This window comes from Salmo salar, chromosome ssa01, assembly GCF_905237065.1.
Source record: "Salmo salar chromosome ssa01, Ssal_v3.1, whole genome shotgun sequence".
In the NCBI taxonomy this organism is placed as follows: domain Eukaryota; kingdom Metazoa; phylum Chordata; class Actinopteri; order Salmoniformes; family Salmonidae; genus Salmo; species Salmo salar.
In genome coordinates, this window is record NC_059442.1 from 119974032 (window position 1) to 119996847 (window position 22816).

Sequence of the window (22816 nt, forward strand, 5' to 3'; positions counted from 1 at the left end):
AAAATGCTATTACTTCAATTTCTCAAACATATAACTATTTTACAACATTTTAAAGACAAGACTCTCCTTTATCTAACCACACTGTCCGATTTCAAAAAGGCTTTACAACAAAAGCAAAACATTAGATTATGTCAGCAGAGTACCCAGCCAGAAATAATCAGACACCCATTTTTCAAGCTAGCATATAATGTCACATAAACCCAAACCACAGCTAAATGCAGCACTAACCTTTGATGATCTTCATCAGATGACAACCCTAGGACATTATGTTATACAATACATGCATGTTTTGTTCAATCAAGTTCATATTTATATCAAAAACCAGCTTTTTACATTAGCATGTGACGTTCAGAACTAGCATACCCCCCGCAAACTTCCGGGGAATTTACTAACAATTTACTAAATTACTCACGATAAACGTTCACAAAAACCATAACAATTATTTTAAGAATTATAGATACAGAACTCCTCTATGCACTCGATATGTCCGATTTTAAAATAGCTTTTTTGGTGAAAGCACATTTTGCAATATTCTCAGTACATAGCCCAGCCATCACGGGCTAGCTATTTAGACACCCAACAAGTTTAGCCTTCACCAGAATCAGATTTACTGTAACAAAAATGTTATTACCTTTGTTGTTCTTCATCAGAATGCACTCCCAGGACTTCTACTTCAATAACAAATGTTGGTTTGGTCCCAAATAATCCATCGTTATATCCAAACAGCGGCATTTTGTTCGTGCGTTCTAGACACTATCCGAAATGGTAAATCAGGGTTACGAGCATGGCGCATTTCGTGACAAAGAAATTCTAAATATTCCATTACCGTACTTCGAAGCATGTCAAGCGCTGTTTAAAATCAAGATTTTATGCAATTTATCTCGTAAAAAAGCGATAATATTCCGACCGGGAATCTGCGTTTCGGTAAATAGAGGAAAAAAAATAAAGACGGGGGCGACCTGTGCACACGCCTAAGCCCACTGTCCCCTGATCGGCCACTTGACAAAGGTGATAATGTTTTTCAGCCTGGGGCTGGAATGACGACATTCAGCTTTTTCCCGGGCTCTGAGAGCCTATGGGAGCCGTGGGAAGTGTTACGTTACCGCAGAGACCCTTTGTTTTGGAAAGAGATGTCAAAGAAAGCCAATAAATGGTCAGACAGGACACTTCCTGTAAAGGAATCTCTCAGGTTTTTGCCTGCCATATGAGTTCTGTTATACTCACAGACACCATTCAAACAGTTTTAGAAACTTTAGGGTGTTTTCTATCCATATCTAATAAGTATATGCATATTCTAGTTACTGGGTAGGAGTAGTAACCAGATTAAATCGGGTACGTTTTTTATCCGGCAGTGTAAATACTGCCCCCTAGCCCTAAGAGGTTAAAAAGGACAAGAACCCCCTAGACTGTGGCTCATACCGCCCTATAAGCCTTTTTTGCTGCGATTATAAAATTCTCACTAAGGTCCTCTCGTGCCGTTTAACCTGTTAGGGCTAGGGGGCAGTATTGACACGGCCGGATAAAAAACGTACCCGATTTAATCTGGTTACTACTCCTGCCCAGTAACTAGAATATGCATATAATTATTGGCTTTGGATAGAAAATACCCTAAAGTTTCTAAAACTGTTTGAATGGTGTCTGTGAGTATAACATAACTCAAATGGCAGGCCAAAACCTGAGAAGATTCCATGCAGGAAGTGGGCTGTCTGAGAAGTTGTGTTTCATCTTGGCTCTTTTTATTGAAGACTGAGGATCTTTGCTCTAACGTCACACTTCCTACGGCTCCCATAGGCTCTTAGAGCCCGGGAAAAAGCTGAACGATATCGAGGCAGCCTCTGGCTGAAACACATTATCGCTTTTGGCAAGTGGCCGATCACAGTACTATGGGCTTAGGCGCGTGCCCGAGTCGAACGAATGCTTTATTTTCTTTCATCTGTTTACCTAAACGCAGATTCCCGGTTGGAATATTATCGCTTTTTTATGAGAAAAATGGCATAAAAATTGATTTTAAACAGCGGTTGACATGCTTCGAAGTACGGTAATGGAATATTTAGAATTTTTTTGTCACGAATTGCGCCATGCTCGCCACCCTTATTTACCCTTTTGGATAGTGCATTGAACGCACGAACAAAACGCCGCTGTTTGGATATAACTATGGATTATTTTGAACCAAACCAACATTTGTTATTGAAGTAGAAGTCCTGGGAGTGCATTCTGACGAAGACAGCAAAGGTAATAACATTTTTCTTATAGTAAATCTGACTTTGGTGAGTGCTAAATTTGCTGGGTGTCTAAATAGCTAGCCCTGTGATGCCGGGCTATCTACTGAGAATATTGCAAAATGTGCTTTCACCGAAAAGTTATTTTAAAATCGGACATATCGAGTGCATAGAGGAGTTCTGTATCTATAATTCTTAAAATAATTGTTATGCTTTTTGTGAACGTTTATCGTGAGTAATTTAGTAAATTCACCGGCAGTGTTCGGTGGGAATGCTAGTCACATGCTAGTCACATGCTAATGTAAAAGCTGGTTTTTGATATAAATATGAACTTGATTGAACAAAACATGCATGTATTGTATAACATAATGTCCTAGGGTTGTCATCTGATGAAGATCATCAAAGGTTAGTGCTGCATTTAGCTGTCTTCTGGGTTTTTGTGACATTATATGCTAGCTTGAAAAATGGGTGTCTGATTATTTCTGGCTGGGTACTCTGCTGACATAATCTAATGTTTTGCTTTCGTTGTAAAGCCTTTTTGAAATCGGACAGTGTGGTTAGATTAACGAGAGTCTTGTCTTTAAAATGGTGTAATATAGTCATATGTTTGAAAAATTGAAGTTTTTGCATTTTTGAGGTTTTTGAATAACGCGCCACGGGATTACACTGGCTGTTACGTAGGTGGGACGATTTGGTGCCACCTACCCTAGAGAGGTTTAAGACAGTGATGCCTAATATAATTAACTCTGACCAAACCAGTTTTATCTCAGGTAGAAAATATTTCTATGATATGCGACGGATATTTAAGTTCTTTATTCTGCCCACTCAACTCAACAGCTAGAGGTCGTCATCTCTCTTTATGCTGAGAAGGCTTTCGACCGGGTTGAGTGGGAATATCTTTTACAGTGCTAGAGAGATTTGGGTTTGGCCCGTCATTCCTTTCCTGGATTAAGATTTTGTACTCATTCCCAGTGGCTTCTGTTCGCACCAAGAATGTTAACTCAAGCTACTTCCCTCTCCCACAGGGTTACGAATTGGTTAATTTGAAATGACTCATTCAGACATCTTATTGAAATATGCAGAACTTAATATTTCCTTTAGAGGATTAGATAGAGCCATTTGCTCTGAAGTTAAATGAAATAGCACTATCTGTCATTTCTTGTAGATTAAAATCTGATTGAGCTCGTTCTGTTTTCCCGGGCTGGATTCTACACCAGCATAACATGGTATGGCAGAATGGGTAACCCCTTGCCCCCTATGACATGGTTGTCTAAAAACATTAGCAGAAAACAAATAGATGAGGGGTCACCTAGTTCAGGGTGTCCCACACAGCTGATTCAAATAATCAAAGCTTGATAATGAGTTTGTTATTTGAATCAGCTGTGTAGGCTGGAGCAAAAACCAAGACGTGCACCCATGGAGGCCCCAGGACCGAGTTTGGGAAACTGACCAAGTTAAAGAGCAGAATTTTAAACTAAAGATACAAATATTTAAGCAAGTAGGAACACAAAAGGTGTTTGGTTCTTGTAAAAGCCCTATGCTCGCATAGCAATAGAATAGTTGTATTTCTTTGTATGCTCCTATCTTCCAAGGGGCAGACATTTAAGCTTCCTGTTGAATCTGGGGCGTTAAACTACAGTAGGTAGCTAGCAAACCTCAAGTCTTTGTCCTAGACAAAGCATCAGACAGCGAAGAATTAGAAAGATGACCAGATACAAAAGATCGACTGTACCTGGTCTTGTGTGGCTCACTTGGTAACGCATGACACTTGCAACACCAGAGTTGTGGGTTTGATTCCCAATGGGGGACAAGTATGCAAAATGTATGCACTCACTACTGTAAGTTGCTTTGTATCTGTCTGCTAAATGACTTAAATGTAACAAGCCAGTTAAGAGAAAGTGAGTTTGCAAAGGCTTTGCTAAAACGATCCCTCTTGGTCCAGAGCATGCCAATGGTGCGGTGATATGTAGGCAGCCCATCAATCTCATTTTTATGTGTCTGTAGCAGTGGGAGGCGGGTGATTAAAGGACAGTGGAAGACATTTCATCTGACCTCCAATAAAACAGGGAGAAAAAAAATCACAATTTATGGCTCAAACATAGATTGTATTCAATAACAGAATAACATGCTTACTCTAATGCTATCCATCTATGTAAGCCCTGAGCCAAGTGGTGCTGAAAGGCAGTGCTTTAGAGCCTGGTACTGTTACTGCTGTGAAATATTGCCATCTGGGGCTCTTCAGCTGCACTGCGTCTGTCCTCTGCTCTCCTCAGCAATAGGAATACCCATCTGCTTAATTGCAGAGTTCTAGAGAGGAAGGGAGACAGAGAGAGGGAGAGGTAGAGAGATGAGGGACAGAAAGAGAGGGGGGGGTGAAGGGAGAGAGCTACAGTATCGCACTGCGTATTAAATCAATCCCAAGGAAGCAGTTTAGCCTTATCACTAGATCCCAAGCCATCCCCGAATACAGCATACATAAGGAGACTTTGTACAGTATGAAAACGTTCTCTGCAGAAAATTGCTGAGGAGAACGACCGAGGCAAGTTTTTTTCCTCTCTCAGCAACACTAGACTCTGGACGGACGCCATAATAATATTACCAATACTGTGCATATCATGATTCCACACTGCTCCACAGTGGCCATACAGGTGAATGACACGCAGCTGCCGCTTTGGTAAACACCGCAATATTAAATGTTTTACTGAAAATGAGATTAATTCTCGTGCTATCTAGAAGAGTATGGACCAAGGACCCCAGCCTTAAATCATGATATGTGACAGTGTATACACAGATGTGAAAAAACATATACATAGCCTACATGACCTTTTGCATAGAGTAGGTGGATAGCAACCTTTTTAATCAATACACATTAACACTGCTCTGTTACTCCTATATAGACTGGAGTCACAGATATGTCTTTCTAAACACTTAATTGCATACAGTAATACCATTCAAATAAAGATGAATCACTGCACATACACAAAACATGCAAGTTTGGTGAATAATGACCAAATCTACAGTTTAGATCAGGGGTGGGCAATTCCAGCAACCCGAGGGACTGATTGGTGTCACAGTTTTGCCCCAGCCCCAGCTAACACACCTGACTCCAATAATCACCTATCATGATCTTCAGTTTAGAATGTAATGTGATTAATCATCTGTGTTTGCTAGGGATGGAGAAAAAGTGTGACACTAATCACGCCCCTAGTACTGGAGTTGCCCACCCCTGGTTTAGATGGATACTTTTACATACAGATATAATTACTCATGTACAAATTCCTACAGATATAACACTTATGTAGCCTATCAATTATATTTGTCTCGGGAAAACAAGATGGGAGACAAAGACGCATGGGTCAACGCACAGATGGATTTCTCTGTTATAAGAAGAACACAGTGATTATACAGTATTATTAAATCAACTTACAGAGGGACTAGGTTATGCACTGAGAGTACCTGAGGGAGAGGGTTGTCCCTTCATCACCCCGTTCTTCGTCCTCTCCTCAAAGTTCATCACCTCTTTGTAGATTAGTTCTGAAAAGTGAGAGAAGGAGCGAGCATGAGAGAGAGGAGATAGAGAGAGAAAGAAAAGGGGAGGATAAAACGTTAAAATACCAGCACAGAAATCTATTCTCTGCTCTAGCTGTCTGTTGTAAGTCTAATTACCATGGGAAGGCTACAAGGTCATTGGAAAAGTTAATATAGAAAGTTAGTAAACAGAAACAAATAGAAAACAGATAGGAAAACTTAATTGTTGACAAGCTTCTACAGTAGGTAACTAGATAGAAAAGAGAACAGCAGTGAATGTAAGTTGGGAATTGTCTAAATAGACACCACAAACGTTACAACTTACAAATAATTGAGCCTTTATTAATAGATACTCCAATTGTCACGACACCTAAGGGAAGGTGGCGCCCCTCCTCGCCCGGGCGGCGCTCGGTGGTCATCGTCGCCGGCCTACTAGCTGCCATCGATTTATGTTTCACGTTCTGTTAGTTAGGCCTAGGTTAGTTGCGCACCTGTTTTGTGTTAGTTGTTAGTGGGGAGGGGTATTTAGGCTAGTTAGTTAGGTTTGTTGTTTGTGCGGGATTGTTCGTTTGTCAGGGTGTGTTTCATGTGGTTCTGTATATTTTGGAGTTACGCTATTCCTTTTGGGCTGTGTCCCTGGTTACGTTCTTTTAACCTCTCTATGGTCAGCCAGTTGAATCCCGTGGCGCGTTATTCAAATACCTTAGAAATGCTATTACTTCAATTTCTCAAACATATGACTATTTTACAACATGTTAAAGACAAGACTCTCGTTAATCTAACCACACTGTCCGATTTAAAAAATGCTTTACAACGAAAGCAAAACATTAGATTATGTCAGCAGAGTACCCAGCCAGAAATAATCAGACACCCATTTTTCAAGCTAGCATATAATGTCACATAAACCCAAACCACAGCTAAATGCAGCACTAACCTTTGATGATCTTCATCAGATGACAACCCTAGGACATTATGTTATACAATACATGCATGTTTTGTTCAATCAAGTTCATATTTATATCAAAAACCAGCTTTTTACATTAGCATGTGACGTTCATAACTAGCATCCCCCTGCAAACGTCCGGTGAATTTACTAAATTACTCACGATAAACGTTCACAAAAAAATAACAATTATTTTAAGAATTATAGACACAGAACTCCTCTATGCACTCGCTATGTCCGATTTTAAAATAGCTTTTCGGTGAAAGCACATTTTGCAATATTCTCAGTAGATAGCCCGGCATCACAGGGCTAGCTATTTAGACACCCACCAAGTTTAGCACTCACCAAAATCAGATTTACTATAAGAAAAATGTTATTACCTTTGCTGTCTTTGTCAGAATGCACTCCCAGGACTTCTACTTCAATAACAAATGTTGGTTTGGTTCAAAATAATCCATAATTATATCCAAATATCCTCTGTTTTGTTCGTGCGTTCAAGACACTATCCGAATGGTAAAGAAGGGTGACGCCACGACGCATTTCGTGACAAAAAATTTCTAAATATTCCATTACCGTACTTCGAAGCATGTCAACCGCTGTTTAAAATCCATTTTTATGCAATTTTTCTCGTAAAAAAGCGATAATATTCCGACCGGGAAAGCGTGTTTAGGTTCAAAGACGAAAGAAAATAAAACATGGGGTCGACTCGTGCACGCGCCTCAGCCCATTGTCCTCTGATAGAGCACTTGCCAAAAGCGCTAATGTTTTTCAGCCAGTGGCTGGAATTACATCATTCAGCTTTTTCCCGCCTTCTGAGAGCCTATGGGAGCCGTAGGAAGTGTCACGTTACAGCTAAGATCCTCAGTCTTCAATAAACAGAGTCAAGAAGCTCAAGGAATGGTCAGAGAGGGCACTTCCTGTACAGAATCTTCTCAGGTTTTTGCCTGCCATATGAGTTATGTTATACTCACAGACACCATTCAAACAGTTTTAGAAACTTTAGGGTGTTTTCTATCCAAAGCCAATAATTATATGCATATTCTAGTTTCTGGGCAGTAGTAATAACCAGATTAACCTGTTGGGTCTAGGGGGCAGCATTTGCACGTCTGGATAAAAAAAATTTACCCGATTTAATCTGGTTACTAATCCTACCCAGTAACTAGAATATGCATATACTTATTATATATGGATAGAAAACACTCTAAAGTTTCCAAAACTGTTTGAATGGTGTCTGTGAGTATAACAGAACTCATTTGGCAGGCAAAACCCTGAGACATTTTCTGACAGGAAGTGGATACCTGATGTGTTGTATTGACTTTAAACCTATCCCATTGAAAAACACAGGGGTTTAGGAATATTTTGGCACTTCCTATTGCTTCCACTAGATGTCACCAGCCTTTACAAAGTGTTTTGAGTCTTCTGGAGGGAGATCTGACCGAACAAGAGCCATGGAACGATGATGGCCCATTAGACACCTGGCGCGCTAGTTCATGTTGGGTACCCTCGTTCCAATACGTTATAAAAGAGTATGCATTCGTCCACCTTGAATATTATTCATGTTCTGGTTAAAAAAGGCCCTAATGATTTATGCTATACAACGTTTGACATGTTTGAACGAACGGAAATATATTTTTTCCCCTCGTTCATGACGAGAAGTCCGGCTGGCTTAGATCATGTGCTAACAAGACGGAGATTTTTTGACATAAATGATTAGCTTTTTTGAACAAAACTACATTCGTTATGGACCTGTGATACCTGGAAGTGACATCTGATGAAGAGAATCAAAGGTAATGGATTATTTACATAGTATTTTCGATTTTACATCTCCCCAACATGACGTCTAGTCTGTATCGCAACGCGTATTTTTCTGGGCGCAGTGCTCAGATTATTGCAAAGTGTGATTTCCCAGTAAGGTTATTTTTAAATCTGGCAAGTTGATTGCGTTCAAGAGATGTAAATCTATAATTCTTTAAATGACAATATAATATTTTACCAATGTTTTCTAATTTTAATTATTTAATTTGTTACGCTGACTTGACTGCCGGTTATTGGAGGGAAACGATTTCCTCAACATCAATGCCATAGTAAAACGCTGTTTTTGGATATAAATATGAACTTGATAGAACTAAAAATGCATGCATTGTCTAACATAATGTCCTAGGAGTGTCATCTGATGGAGATTGTAAAAGGTTAGTGCATCATTTTAGCTGGTTTTATGGTTTTGGTGACCCTGTCTTTGACTTGACAAAACATTACACACAACTCTTGTAAATGTACTGTCCTAACATACTCTAAATTTATGCTTTCGCCGTAAAACCTTTTTGAAATCGTAAAACGTGGTTAGATTAAGGAGATGTTTATCTTTCAAATGGTGTAACATAGTTGTATTTTTAAAAAATTTGAATTTTGACATTTATTTGGATTCAAATTTGCCGCTCTTGAAATGCACCTGCTGTTGATGGAGTGCACCACGGGTGGCACGCTAGCGTCCCACCTAGCCCCAAGAGGTTAAATCGGGTACGTTTTTTATCCGGCCATGTAAATACTGCCCCCTACCCCCAACAGGTTAAAGGTGGTGCGTTACTTTTGCACACCTTGCACTCCATACCTTGTATATTTTCCGCGTGGATATTTTTATTAAATTCATTAACGGAATCTTTCTGTCTCCTGCGCCTGACTCTTCGGAATCCACAAGCCACCCATTGTGACACCAATAGAGGCATCCATAGCAATAGAATTAGTAAGTATAAAGGAATATGACATGTTTACCTTTCCATTCATCGATAGAGTGTTCTCTCTCATCCAGCTGTTTGTCGTAGATAGCAGGAGGAGGCTGGAGGAAAATAAATCAGCTGTTTGCTGAACCTGGTTTTAGCAATGTCTAAGACATTGGTGATATCTAAGAACTGCCAGTATCATGACAGCATTTAAATTATCCCTTGAAAACAATACAATTTAAAGTTTCAACTATAAATTAAATGACACAAGCTCTAAATATATGCAACACTAGCCATCTTTACAAAATAAGTAGTAGCCGTACGCACGCACAAAATGAATGAGAGTTCTGTAAATCAGCAGAGGGGACATAACATACACTCTCAGCATCAGTTGCATGAGGTGTTTGAACAGCCAAACCCATTCACTGCACAGAACAAGTGTAAAGGACGAGTAAAAGTAGAACAGAGATAATGATGAGAACAAAGAATGGTAAGATACAGAGGTGGGTTGGGATGACAATAGGCTACCGAATTGAGATGAAGAATGAAAGAAAAGGAAGATATTTCTTACAATAATTTACAATGCCTCTTTCATGACAATGAATCTCTGAACAACTAAGACAATCTACTCTAGTTTTCCTTTATGATTAGAAGATTGACAGGAAGAAGGACAACACCTCCTCTGGGGATGTAGTAATAATAATAATATTTAACTTGTAGAGCCTACAGACCAGGCCCTTCAAATATTTCCATATGATTATGTTGTTTAACATCCTATAGGCATGCCAGCCTATATTGCTTTCCATTAGTGAGGAGAAAGCCACACAGACACAGCACACATACATTCTGCCACATCATCTCTGTAAGAGTTGTTCTAACAACTTAAAGGAAGTGTTATAATGCACCATAAAATGTAATATAACTCATTATAAATTCCCTTAAAGTCATTATGTGTGTGCCTCATAGAACATGTTACTGAGGGGTTTCTTCGGATGGTGTAACTTTGGTCATATTATATTTGTAAAGCTCTATATGCTGTACAGTTTTTATATGCTGTTCTATATACTGTACACTTACAACCAAAAAGGTAGCACCATTTTTCTAAGAGGTCATTGAAAAAGAGCTGAAGATTGGGTTTTGGACAGCCGTCTCAAAATATATGTAGTACAGTTTTGTACAGTCATATCTGGTCATATCATGTTTGCAATGCTCTATATGTTGGATGATATATATTTCTCTTGAGGTAAGACAGTTTTTATTTACCATTGATATTTGGACGGGATCCCTGGCCTTCATCAGCATGAAATGACAATAGAGAGGGGGGAAAAAACAGTACAACATTAGTTTGAGGGAAATTGTAATGCCATAGATGACCAATATAATATATATACTGTATATCACATCTATACATCCTCATATATGCTACATCAACTAACATCATCATGTAGGGTATCACTTTTTGGTAATATTTGCTATGATAAACTAAAATGTATGTTTTAACAAAAGAATGAGGCATGCTACAAATTAAATATATACATTAACACAGTCATATAATACTTTAAAACACATATTCCTATTTTCAAAGAAAGATATTATAGTGAAGGAGTGTGATTCGATCTCAAATAAGGAAGTAGCAATAAACTTGATCAATTTATTAATTGATCTTGTTGAGATGCATTGATACACTTCTTTTTATATAAAGTCGTAGCCTGAAATCCAAACTAATATACACTGCATTCAAAAAGAATTCTATTGTTACAGCCTTATTCTAAAATGGATTAAATATTTTTTTGTCCTCAATCTAAACACAATAATCCATAATGATGAAGAGAAAACAGTTTTTTTGATATTTTTGCTAATGTATTAAAAATAAAAAACATAAATACTTAATTTACATAAGTATTCAGACCCTTTGCTATGAGCATCGAAATTGAGCTCTTGTGCATCCTGTTTCAACTGATCATCCTTGAGATGTTTCTACAACTTGATTGGAGTCCAACTGTGGTAAAATCAATTAATTGGACATGATTTGGAAAGGCACACACCTGTCTATATAAGGTCCCACATTCGAAAACATAATGTTAAATTTCACTGCTATGTGGATGACACACAGCTGTACATTTCATTGAAACATGGTGAAACCCCAAAATTGCCCTCGCTAGAAGCCTGTGTTTCAGACATAAGGAAGTGGATGGCTGCAAACGTTCTACTTTTAAACTCGGACAAAACAGAGATGCTTGTTCTAGGTCCCGAGAAACAAAGAGATCTTCTGTTGAATCTGACAATTAATCTTGATGGTTGTACAGTCATCTCAAATAAAACTGTGAAGGACCTCGGTGTAACTCTGGACCCTGATCTCTCTTTTGTAGAACATATCAAGATTGTTTCAAGGACAGCTTTTTTCCATCTACGTAACATTGCAAAAATCTGAAACTTTCTGTCCAAAAATGATGCAGAAGAATTCATCCATGCATTTGTTACTTCTAGGTTGGACTACTGCTATGCTCTACTTTCCGGCTACCCGGATAAAGCACTAAATAAACTTCAGTTAGTGCTAAATACGGCTGCTAGAATCCTGACTAGAATAAAAAAATGTGATCATATTACTCCAGTGCTAGCCTCCGTACACTGGCTTCCTGTTAAGGCAAGGGCTGATTTCAAGGTTTTACTGCTAACCTACAAAACATTACATGGGCTTGCTCCTACCTATCTTTCCGATTTGGTCCTGCCGTACATACCTACACGTACGCTACGGTCACAAGATGCAGGCCTCCTAATTGTCCCTAGAATTTCTAAGCAAACAGCTGGAGGCAGGGCTTTCTCCTATAGAGCTCAATTTTTATGGAATGGTCTGCCTACCCATGTGAGAGATGCAGACTCGGTCTCAACCTTTAAGTCTTTACTGAAGACTCATCTCTTCAGTAGGTCCTATGATTGAGGTTAGTCTGGCCCAGGAGTGTGAAGGTGAAATGAAAGGCTCTGGAGCAACGAAACGTCCTTGCTGTCTCTGCCTGGCCGGTTCCCCTCACTCCACTGGGATTCTCTGTCTCTAACCCTATTACAGGGGCTGAGTCACTGGCTTACTGGTGCTCTTCCTTGCCGTCCCTAGGAGTGGTGCGTCACTTGAGTGGGTTGAGTCACTGACGTGGTCTTCCTGTCTGGGTTGGCGCCCCCCCTTGGGTTGTGCCGTGGCGGAGATCTTTGTGGGCTATACTCGACCTTGTCTCAGGATGGTAAGTTGGTGGTTGAAGATATCCCTCTAGTGGTGTGGGGGCTGTGCTTTGGCAAAGTGGTGGGGTAATATCCTGCCTGTTTGGCCCTGTCGGGGGGTATCATCGGATGGGGCCACAGTGTCTCCTGACCCCTCCTGTCTCAGCCTCCAGTATTTATACTGCAGTAGTTTATGTGTCGGGGGCTAGGGTCAGTCTGTTATATCTGGAGTATTTTTCCTGTCTTATCCGGTGTCCTGTGTGAATTTAAGTATGCTCTCTCTAATTCCCTCTCTTTCTCTCTTTCTTTCTTTCTTTCTCTCTTGGAGGACCTGAGCTCTAGGACCATGCCTCAGGACTACCTGGCATGATGACTCCTTGCTGTCCCCAGTCCACCTGGCCGTGCTGCTGCTCCTGTTTCAACTGTTCTGCCTGCTGCTATGGAACCCTGACCTGTTCACCGGACGTGCTACCTGTCCCAGACCTGCTGTTTTCAACTCTCTAGAGACAGCAGGAGCTGTAGAGATACTCTCAATGATCGGCTATGAAAAGCCAACTGACATTTACTCTTGAGGTGCTGACTTGTTGCACCCTCGACAACTACTGTGATAATTATTATTTGACCATGCTGGTCATTTATGAACATTTGAACATCTTGGCCATGTTCTGTTATAATCTCCACCCGGCACAGCCAGAAGAGGACTGGCCACCCCTCATAGCCTGGTTCCTCTCTTGGTTTCTTTCTAGGTTTTGGCCTTTCTAGGGAGTTTTTCCTAGCCACCGTGCTTCTACACCTGCATTGCTTGCTGTTTGGGGTTTTAGGCTGGGTTTCTGTACAGCACCTTGAGATATCAGCTGACGTAAGAAGGGCTATATAAATACATTTGATTTGATTTGATTTGAACAGTGCATGTCAGAGAAAAAAACAAGCCATGAGGTCGAAGGAATTGTCCGTAGAGCTCCGAGACAGGGACAGATCTGGGGAAGAGTAACAAAACATTTATGCAGCATTGAAGGTCCCCGAAGAACACAGTGGCCTCAATCATTCTTAAATGGAAGAACATTGGAACCACCAAGACTCTTCCTAGAGTTGGCCGCCCGGCCAAACTGACCAATCAGGAGAGAAGGGCCTTAGTCAGAGAGGTGACCAAGAACCTGATGGTCACTCTGACAGAGCTCCAGAGTTCCTCTGTGGAGATGGGAGAACATTTACATTTTACATTTACGTCATTTAGCAGACGCTCTTATCCAGAGCGACTTACAAATTGGTGCATTCACCTTCTGATATCTAGTGGAACAAACACTTTATAATAGTACATCTATATATTTTTTTGGGGGGGTGGGTAGAAGGATTACTTTATCCTATCCCAGGTATTCGTTAAAGAGGTGGGGTTTCAGGTGTCTCCAGAAGGTGGTGATTGACTCCGCTGTCCTGGCGTCGTGAGGGAGCTTGTTCCACGATTGGGGTGCCAGAGCAGCGAACTATTTTGACTGGGCTGAGCGGGAACTGTGCTTCCGCAGAGGTACGGAGGCGAGCAGGCCAGAGGTGGATGAACGCAGTGCCCTTCTTTGGGTGTAGGGACTGATCAGAGCCTGAAGGTACGGAGGTGCCGTTCCCCGCACAGCAGTGCGGAAAGCCTCCGTGACACAGAGAAGAGCGGTCTCAGTTGAATGGCCTGTCTTGAAACCTGACTGATTTGGATCAAGAAGGTCATTCTGAGAGAGATAGCAAGAGAGCTGGCCAAGGACGGCACGCTCAAGAGTTTTGGAGAGAAAAGAAAGAAGGGATACTGGTCTGTAGTTGTTGACATCGGAGGGATCGAGTGTAGGTTTTTTGAGAACGGGTGCAACTCTTGCTCTCTTGAAGACGGAAGGGACGTAGCCAGCGGTCAAGGATGAGTTGATGAGCGAGGTGAGGTAGGGGAGAACATCTCCGGAAATGGTCTGGAGAAGAGAGGAGGGGTTAGGGTCAAGCGGGCAGGTTGTTTGGCGGCCGGCCATCACAAGTCGCAAGATTTCATCTGGAGAGAGAGGGGAGAAAGAGGTCAAAGCATAGGGTAGGGCAACGTAAGCAGGACCAGCGGTGTCTTTTGACTTAACCTGTTAGGGCTAGGGGGCAGCATTTGCACGTCTGGATAAAAAAAATGTACCCGATTTAATCTGGTTACTAATCCTACCCAGTAACTAGAATATGCATATACTTATTATATATGGATAGAAAACACCCTAAATTTTCTAAAACTGTTTGAATGGTGTCTGTGAGTATAACAGAACTCATTTGGCAGGCAAAACCCTGAGACATTTTCTGACAGGAAGTGGATACCTGATGTGTTGTATTGCCTTTAAACCTATCCCATTGAAAAACACAGGGGCTGAGGAATATTTTGGCACTTCCTATTGCTTCCACTAGATGTCACCAGCCTTTACAAAGTGTTTTGAGTCTTCTGGAGGGAGATCTGACCGAACAAGAGCCATGGAACGATGATGTCCCATTAGACACCTGGCGCGCGAGTTCATGTTGGGTACCCTCGTTCCAATACGTTATAAAAGAGTATGCATTCGTCCACCTTGAATATTATTCATGTTCTGGTTAAAAAAGGCCCTAATGATTTATGCTATACAACGTTTGACATGTTTGAACGAACGGAAATATATTTTTTCCCCTCGTTCATGACGAGAAGTCCGGCTGGCTTAGATCATGTGCTAACAAGACGGAGATTTTTGGACATAAATGATGAGCTTTTTTGAACAAAACTACATTCGTTATGGACCTGTGATACCTGGAAGTGACATCTGATGAAGAGAATCAAAGGTAATGGATTATTTACATAGTATTTTCGATTTTAGATCTCCCCAACATGACGTCTAGTCTGTATCGCAACGCGTATTTTTCTGGGCGCAGTGCTCAGATTATTGCAAAGTGTGATTTCCCAGTAAGGTTATTTTTAAATCTGGCAAGTTGATTGCGTTCAAGAGATGTAAATCTATAATTCTTTAAATGACAATATAATATTTTACCAATGTTTTCTAATTTTAATTATTTAATTTGTGACGCTGACTTGACTGCCGGTTATTGGAGGGAAACGATTTCCTCAACATCAATGCCATAGTAAAACGCTGTTTTTGGATATAAATATGAACTTGATAGAACTAAAAATGCATGCATTGTCTAACATAATGTCCTAGGAGTGTCATCTGATGGAGATTGTAAAAGGTTAGTGCATCATTTTAGCTGGTTTTATGGTTTTGGTGACCCTGTCTTTGACTTGACAAAACATTACACACAACTCTTGTAAATGTACTGTCCTAACATACTCTAAATTTATGCTTTCGCCGTAAAACCTTTTTGAAATCGTAAAACGTGGTTAGATTAAGGAGATGTTTATCTTTCAAAGGGTGTAAAATAGTTGTATGTTTGAAAAATTTGAATTTTGACATTTATTTGGATTCAAATTTGCCGCTCTTGAAATGCACCTGCTGTTGATGGAGTGCACCACGGGTGGCACGCTAGCGTCCCACCTAGCCCATAGAGGTTAACCTGTCTGGGAACCTGGGACGCTTGCACCCTAGTCAACAGCCAGTGGAATCGCGTCGCGCGAAATACAAATACCTCATAAATGCTATAACTTCAATTTCTCAAACATATGACTATTTTACACCATTTTATAGATACACCTCTCCTGAATCGAACCACGTTGTCCGATTTCAAAAAGGCTTTACAGCAAAAGCAAAACATTAGATTATGTTAGGAGAGTACCCAGCCAAAAATAATCACACTGCCATTTTCAAAGCAACTAGCATGCATCACAAATACCCAAAACACAGCTAAATGCAGCACTAACCTTTGACATCTTCATCAGATGACACTCCTAGGACATCATGTTACACAATACATGCATTTTTTGTTCGATAAAGTTCATATTTATATATAAAAACAGCAGTTTACATCGGTGCGTGACGTTCAGAAAATATTTTCCCTCAAATGCTTCCGATGAACCAGCGCTACAATTTACAAAATTACTATTCAAAAACATTTTTAAAATGTAATATTGTCATTCAAAGAATTATAGATTAACATCTCGTGAATGCAACCGCATTGCCAGATTTAAAAATAACTTTACTGGGAAATCGCACTTTGCAATAAACGAGGTGCTATGCTCAGAAATATAGGCTAGGCGATACAGGTTAGCGCCATCTTGGAACCATCTAAAATCAAATACACTATTGTAAATATTCCCTTACCTTTGATTATCTTCATCAGAAGGCACTTCCAGGAATCCCAGGTCCACAACAAATGTAGTTTTGTTTGAAAAAGTTAATAATTTATGTCCCAATAGCTCCTTCTTGTTAGCGCATTCCGAAGGCTACTCATAATGTATGAGGCGCGCCGGACTTGTCATCACAAATGTGCAAAAAATATATATTTACGTTCGTTCAAACATGTCAAAGGTTGTATAACATAAATCTTTAGGGCCTTTTTCAATCAGAGCTTCAATAATATTCAAGGCGGACGATTGCATTGTCTTACTAAACGTTTCGGAACAAAAGGGTACCCATGGGCGCCCGCGTCATAGTAGTAATGGCCCTCCCCATATGACCAACTTTCCAGGGCCTCTCGTTCGGTCAGTTTTTACCGGAGAAGACTCAAACCACTTTGTAAACACTGTTGACATCTAGTGGAAGCCTTAGGAAGTGCTAAATGAATCCTAACTCACGGTGTGTTTCATAGGCAAAGTGTTGAAGGTGGTTCCACAAATCAGATTTCCACTTCCTGCATGGAATCTTCTCAGGTTTTGGCCTGCCATATGAGTTATGTTATACTCACAGACACGATTCAAACAGTTTTAGAAACTTTAGAGTGTTTACTATCCAAATCTACTAATTATATGCATATTCTAGTTACTGGGCAGGAGTAGTAACCAGATTAAATTGGGTACGTTTTTTATCCGGCCGTGCATATATGCACTCTGCTGACATAATCTAATGTTTTTGAAATCGGACAGTGTGGTTAGATAAAGGAGAGTCTTGTCTTTAAAATGCTGTGAAATAGTCATATGTTTGAAAAATGGAAGTTTTTGTATTTTTGAGGAATTTGTAATTTGCGCCACGGCTATCATTGGATATTGGAGCAGGTGTTCCGCTAGCGGAACGTCTAGATGTAAGAGGTTAAAGTCACCCAGAACTGTGAGGGGTGAGCCATCCTCAGGAAAGGAACTTATCAAGGCGTCAAGCTCATTGATGAACTCTCCAAGGGAACCTGGAGGGTGATAAATGATAAGGATGTTAATCAGCGTCTCATCCCGTCAGCGGGATCAAAATCCAGCGAAAAATCATATCGCCAATTAGCATAAAAAAAAATCATAATTTTTCTTTTTTTTTAATTAATAATTTAATTTTTATTTTTTATAGATACACCTCTTCTGAATCGACCCACGTCGTCCGATTTCAAAAAGGTTTTACAGGAAAAGCAAATCATTAGATTATGTTAGATGAGTCCATCGTAAAAAGCAGCAACATAGCCATTTTCCGACCAACCACTTGCATCACAAATAACCAAAAAACATCTAAATGCAGCACTAACCTTTTACAAACTTCATCAGATGACACATCTAAGACATCATAGTTACACAATGCATGCATTCTTTTGTTCAATAAAGGTCATATTTATATATAAAAACAGCATTTTACATCGGCGTCTGACGTTGACTAAATAATTTCCCCTCAAATGCGTCCCGGTAAACAATGCTACAATTCTCTAAATTACTATAACGATTTTTTAAATTTATATTGTCAATCTAACATTTATAGATGAATATCTCTTGAGAACACCTGTCATACCAGATTTTAAATTAACTTTACTGGGTAATCACACTTTGCGATAAAAGGAGATGCGATACTCAGAAAATGAGCTAATATACAGAGCTCGGCGCCATCTTGGAACAATCGCATGTCACATCTCATCTTGTATAATATTGTCAATAATCGCCTACCTTTAGTTGTCTTCATCAGAAAGCACTTCCAGGAATCCCAGGTCCATAACAGATGTATTTTCGGTCGAAAAAGTCCATACTTCACGTTCCATTAGCCTGCTGTTGGTAGCGCGTCCTAGGGCTCTCTCCAAGCGCAGGGCTGAAGTTCCGGAAAAAATGAGATTCTCCCGCCTGTAGGTTCGTTCAAACATGTCAAACGTTGTAAAACATTAATCTTCAGGGCCTGTAACACCAAGAGAGCCAATAAGATTCGAGGGGGATGATTTCATTGCCTTTCAAACCGTTTCCAAAGGTGGGGGTAGACATGGCCGCCGGGCGTCATAATGGTGATGGCCCATCCCCTGTGACCAATTTCCAATGAGTCTCATTCACTGAGTTTCGACTGTATAAGGCTCAAACCACTGTGAAAAGACTGGCGACATCTAGTGGAAGCAATAGGAAGTGCTCACTGAACCATGGTTAACGGTGTGATTTATAGGGAAAGATGAGAAGTCGAGTCCACAATTCTGAATTCCACTTCCTGTTTCAATCGGTCTCGGGGTTTTGACTGCCATTTGAGTTCTGTTATACTCACAGACACCATTCAAACAGTTTTAGAAACTTTAGGGTGTTTTCTATCCATATATAATAAGTATATGCATGCCCTAGCTTCTGAGTTTGATTAGTAGGCCGTTGAAAATGGGAACAATTTTTTTTCAAAATGCGCTGTGGCGCCCCCTATCCTAGGGTATCCTCAAGAGGCTAGTGACTGTGACAGCATGGAATTCAAATGAGGAGATAGACAGATGGGTCAGGGGAGAAAGAGAGAATGTCCACTTGGGAGAGATGAGGATTTTAGTGCCACCACCCCGCTGACCAGATGCTCTCGGGGTATGCGAGAACACGTGGTCAGACGAAGAGAGAGCAGTAGGAGTAGCAGTGTTTTCTGTGGTAATCCATGTTTCCGTCAGCGCCAAGAAGTCGAGGGACTGGAGGGTAGCATAGGCTGAGATGAACTCTGCCTTGTTGGCCGCAGACCGGCAGATCCAGAGGCTGCCGGAGACCTGGAACTCCACGTGGGTCGTGCGCGCTGGGACCACCAGGTTAGAGTGGCAGCGGCCATGCGGTGTGAAAAGTTTGTGTGGCCTGTGCAGAGAGGAGAGAACAGGGATAGGCAGACACATGGTTGACAGGCTACAGGAGAGGCTACGCTAATGCAAAGGAGATTGGAATGAACACTCAATGACACTCAATGACACTCAAATATAACTTTCCAACTTCCACTTTAGAAATTATAATTGATGTAAACTACAGTGGTTCAATGTTACCAGGAATAGGCTCAAACTTAGTTTATTCAGCTAGATAACTTGGTAGAGTATTCTTCCAGCTTCTTCCAGTGCACCGTGTCCTATGACGCTGTTGCTAACTAGCATGCTAGCATCCAATAACACACGGTTAGCCCCAATACTTGGTTACAACAAACTACCAATGGATCATTCGTGTCCGTGTCTGGTACCTTTCATAACACAGAAGTGATTAAACTTTGGCTAGCTAACACAAAGTCAGTCCTGCTAGCTACACAAGTGGACTACACATCTCGAATGTTCAGAAAGTTAAGTAGGATAACCATCTCTGCAGCACTCCATCAATCAAGCCTTTATGGTAGAGTGGCTAAACGGAAGCCACTCCTCAGTAAAAGGCACATGACAGCCCGGCTGAGGTTTGCCAAAAGGCACCTAAAGGACTCTCAGACCATGAGAAACAAGATTCTCTGGTCTGATGAAACCCAAGCATCACTTCTAAAGGAAACCTAGCACCATCCCTACAGTGAAGGATGGTGGTGGCAGCATCATGCTGTGGGGATGGTTTGCAGTGACAGGGACTGGGAGACTAGTCAGGATCGAGGGAAAGATGAACGGAACAAAGTGCAGAGAGATCCTTGATGAACATCTGATCCAGACTGCTCAGTACCTCAGACTGGGGCGAAAGTTCACCTTCCAACAGGACAACAACCCTAAGCACACAGCCAAGAAAACACAGGAGTGGCTTCGGGACAAGTCTCTGAATGTCCGTGAATGGCCTAGGCAGAGCCCGGACTTGAACCCGATCGAACATCTCTGGAGAGACCAGAAAATAGCTGTGCAGCGACACTCCCCATCCAACCTGACAGAGCTTGAGAGGATCTGCAGAGAAGAATGGAAGAAACTTCCCAAATACAGGTGTGCCAAGGTTGTAGCGTCATACCCAAGAAGACTCGAGGCTGTAATCGCTGCCAAAGGTGTTTCAACAAAGTACTGAGTAAAGGGTCTGAATATTTATGTAAATGTGATATATCAATTTTTATTTTTAATACATTTGCAAAAGAATCTCAAAACATGTTTTTGCTTTGTCATTATGGGGTATTGTGTGTAGATTGATGAGGGGGAAAAACAATTTAATTACATTTTTAGGTTGCAGGGATGATCTGAGAACGATTTACTCTGGTTGATTGATTGTTTTCCTTTGAAGTTTTATTAATTGAATAACTTCCGTAAAACATTTATTGAATATTTCAATAAGTTTTGCTGATGCTAAGAACGGAATGTCTTTAAATAATAAGTTCCTTAAATGTGCTGAGAATTTTCCAAAGCCAAACAACTATCCTGTACCATTCCCAGAAAGTTGTGGGAAGGTTGTATGCAAAATACAACCATGCTTTCACAAAGCTCTAAGAAACATATGGTTCTCAGAACATTACAGTACCAGTCAAAAGTTTGGACACACCTACTCACACATATGGAATCATGTAGTAACCAAAAAAGTGTTAAACAAATCAAAATACATTTAATATTTCAGATTCACACTCTTGGCATTCTCTCAAGCAGCTTCATGAGGTAGTCACCTGGAATGCATTTCAATTAACAGGTGTGCCTAGTTAAAAGTTAATTTGTGGAATTTCTTTCCTTCTTAATGCGTTTGAGCCAATCAGTTGTGTTGTGACAAGGGAGGGGGGTATACAGAAGATAGCCCTATTTGGTAAAAGATCAAGTCCATATTATGGCAAGCACAGCTCAAATAAACAAAGAGAAATGACAGCCCATCATTACTTTAAGACATGAAGGTCAGTCAATCAGGAACATTTCAAGAACCTTGAAAGTTTCTTCAAGTGCAGTCGCAAAAACCATCAAGCGCTATGATGAAACTGGCTCTCATGAGGACCACCACAGGAAAGGAAGACCCAGAGTTACCTCTGCTGCAGAGGATAAGTTCATTAGAGTTAACTGCACCTCAGATGTGAACAGATGATTTCTGCATGTGTAGTTACCACTGTGAAGCATGGACAAGGAGGTGTGATGGTGTGGGGGTGATTTCCTGGTGACACCGTCTGTGATTTATTTAGAATTCAAAGCACACTTAACTAGCATGGCTACCACAGCATTCGTCAGTGATATGCCATCCCATCTGGTTTTTCAACAGCCCAATGACCCAAAACACACTGTGTAAGGGCTATTTGACCAAGAAGAGTGATGGAGTGCTGCATCAGATGACCTGGCCTCCACGATCACCCGACCTCAACCCAAGTGAGATGGTTTGGGATGAGTTGGACCGCAGAGTGAAGGAAAAGCAGCCAACAAGTGCTCAGCATATGTGGGAACTCCTTCAAAACTGCTGGAAAAGCATTCCTTATGAAACTGGTTGAGAGAATGCCAAGAGGGTGCAAAGCTATGATCAAGGCAAAGGGTGGCTACTTTGAAGAATCTCAAATATAAAATATATTTTGATTTGTTTAACACTTTTTTGGTTACTACATGATGTATGTTATTTCATAGTTTTGTAGAAAATAGTAAAAATAATGAAAGACCCTGGAATGAGTAGGTGTGTCTAAACTTTTGACTAGTACTGTATGTGCTAGCTGGGTACAGACTCATCCACATAGAATGATGTCATTCTAATTCCTTCATTGCTTTTCCTACTCACCGCCTCCACCTCGGCTGGGTCGTACCAAACGTTGATGTAGGGATGCTGTAAGGCTTCGTCCACTTGTATCCGCTTGGCTGGATCAATAATCAACATCTTAGACAACAGATCTCTGGCCTGGCTAGCTGTGAAGACAGAAATAGAAGCAGATTCAGGTTCCATACCAGGGTCAGAGTCAAGGCAAAGGACATGAGAGAGGAAGAAAATCAATCAGAAATAACACACTGTATCCAACAGATTGCATCTGAAATGGCACCTTATACCCTATGTAGTG

General features: G+C 40.7%; 1 protein-coding gene across 10 annotated transcripts in view; it reads right to left on the reverse strand.

Annotated features, from left to right (window-relative positions):
* LOC106560362 (mitogen-activated protein kinase 10) overlaps window positions 1–22816 on the reverse strand; it is a 126300-nt gene that overhangs the window by 5457 nt on the left and 98027 nt on the right. For 4 of the 10 annotated variants that reach the window (XM_045687903.1, XM_045687882.1, XM_045687885.1 and 1 more), the window contains exons 10-13: window positions 22543–22667; window positions 10671–10697; window positions 9460–9523; window positions 5676–5753 (exon numbers count right to left, since the gene is read on the reverse strand). In XM_045687903.1, the coding sequence (XP_045543859.1) occupies window positions 5676–5753; window positions 9460–9523; window positions 10671–10697; window positions 22543–22667 (294 nt within the window). Of the gene's footprint in view, window positions 1–4352; window positions 4527–5646; window positions 5754–9459; window positions 9524–10670; window positions 10698–22542; window positions 22668–22816 lie in introns of all 10 variants that reach the window. The other 6 variants (XM_045687890.1, XM_045687896.1, XR_006756964.1 and 3 more) reach the window with 5 other exon arrangements.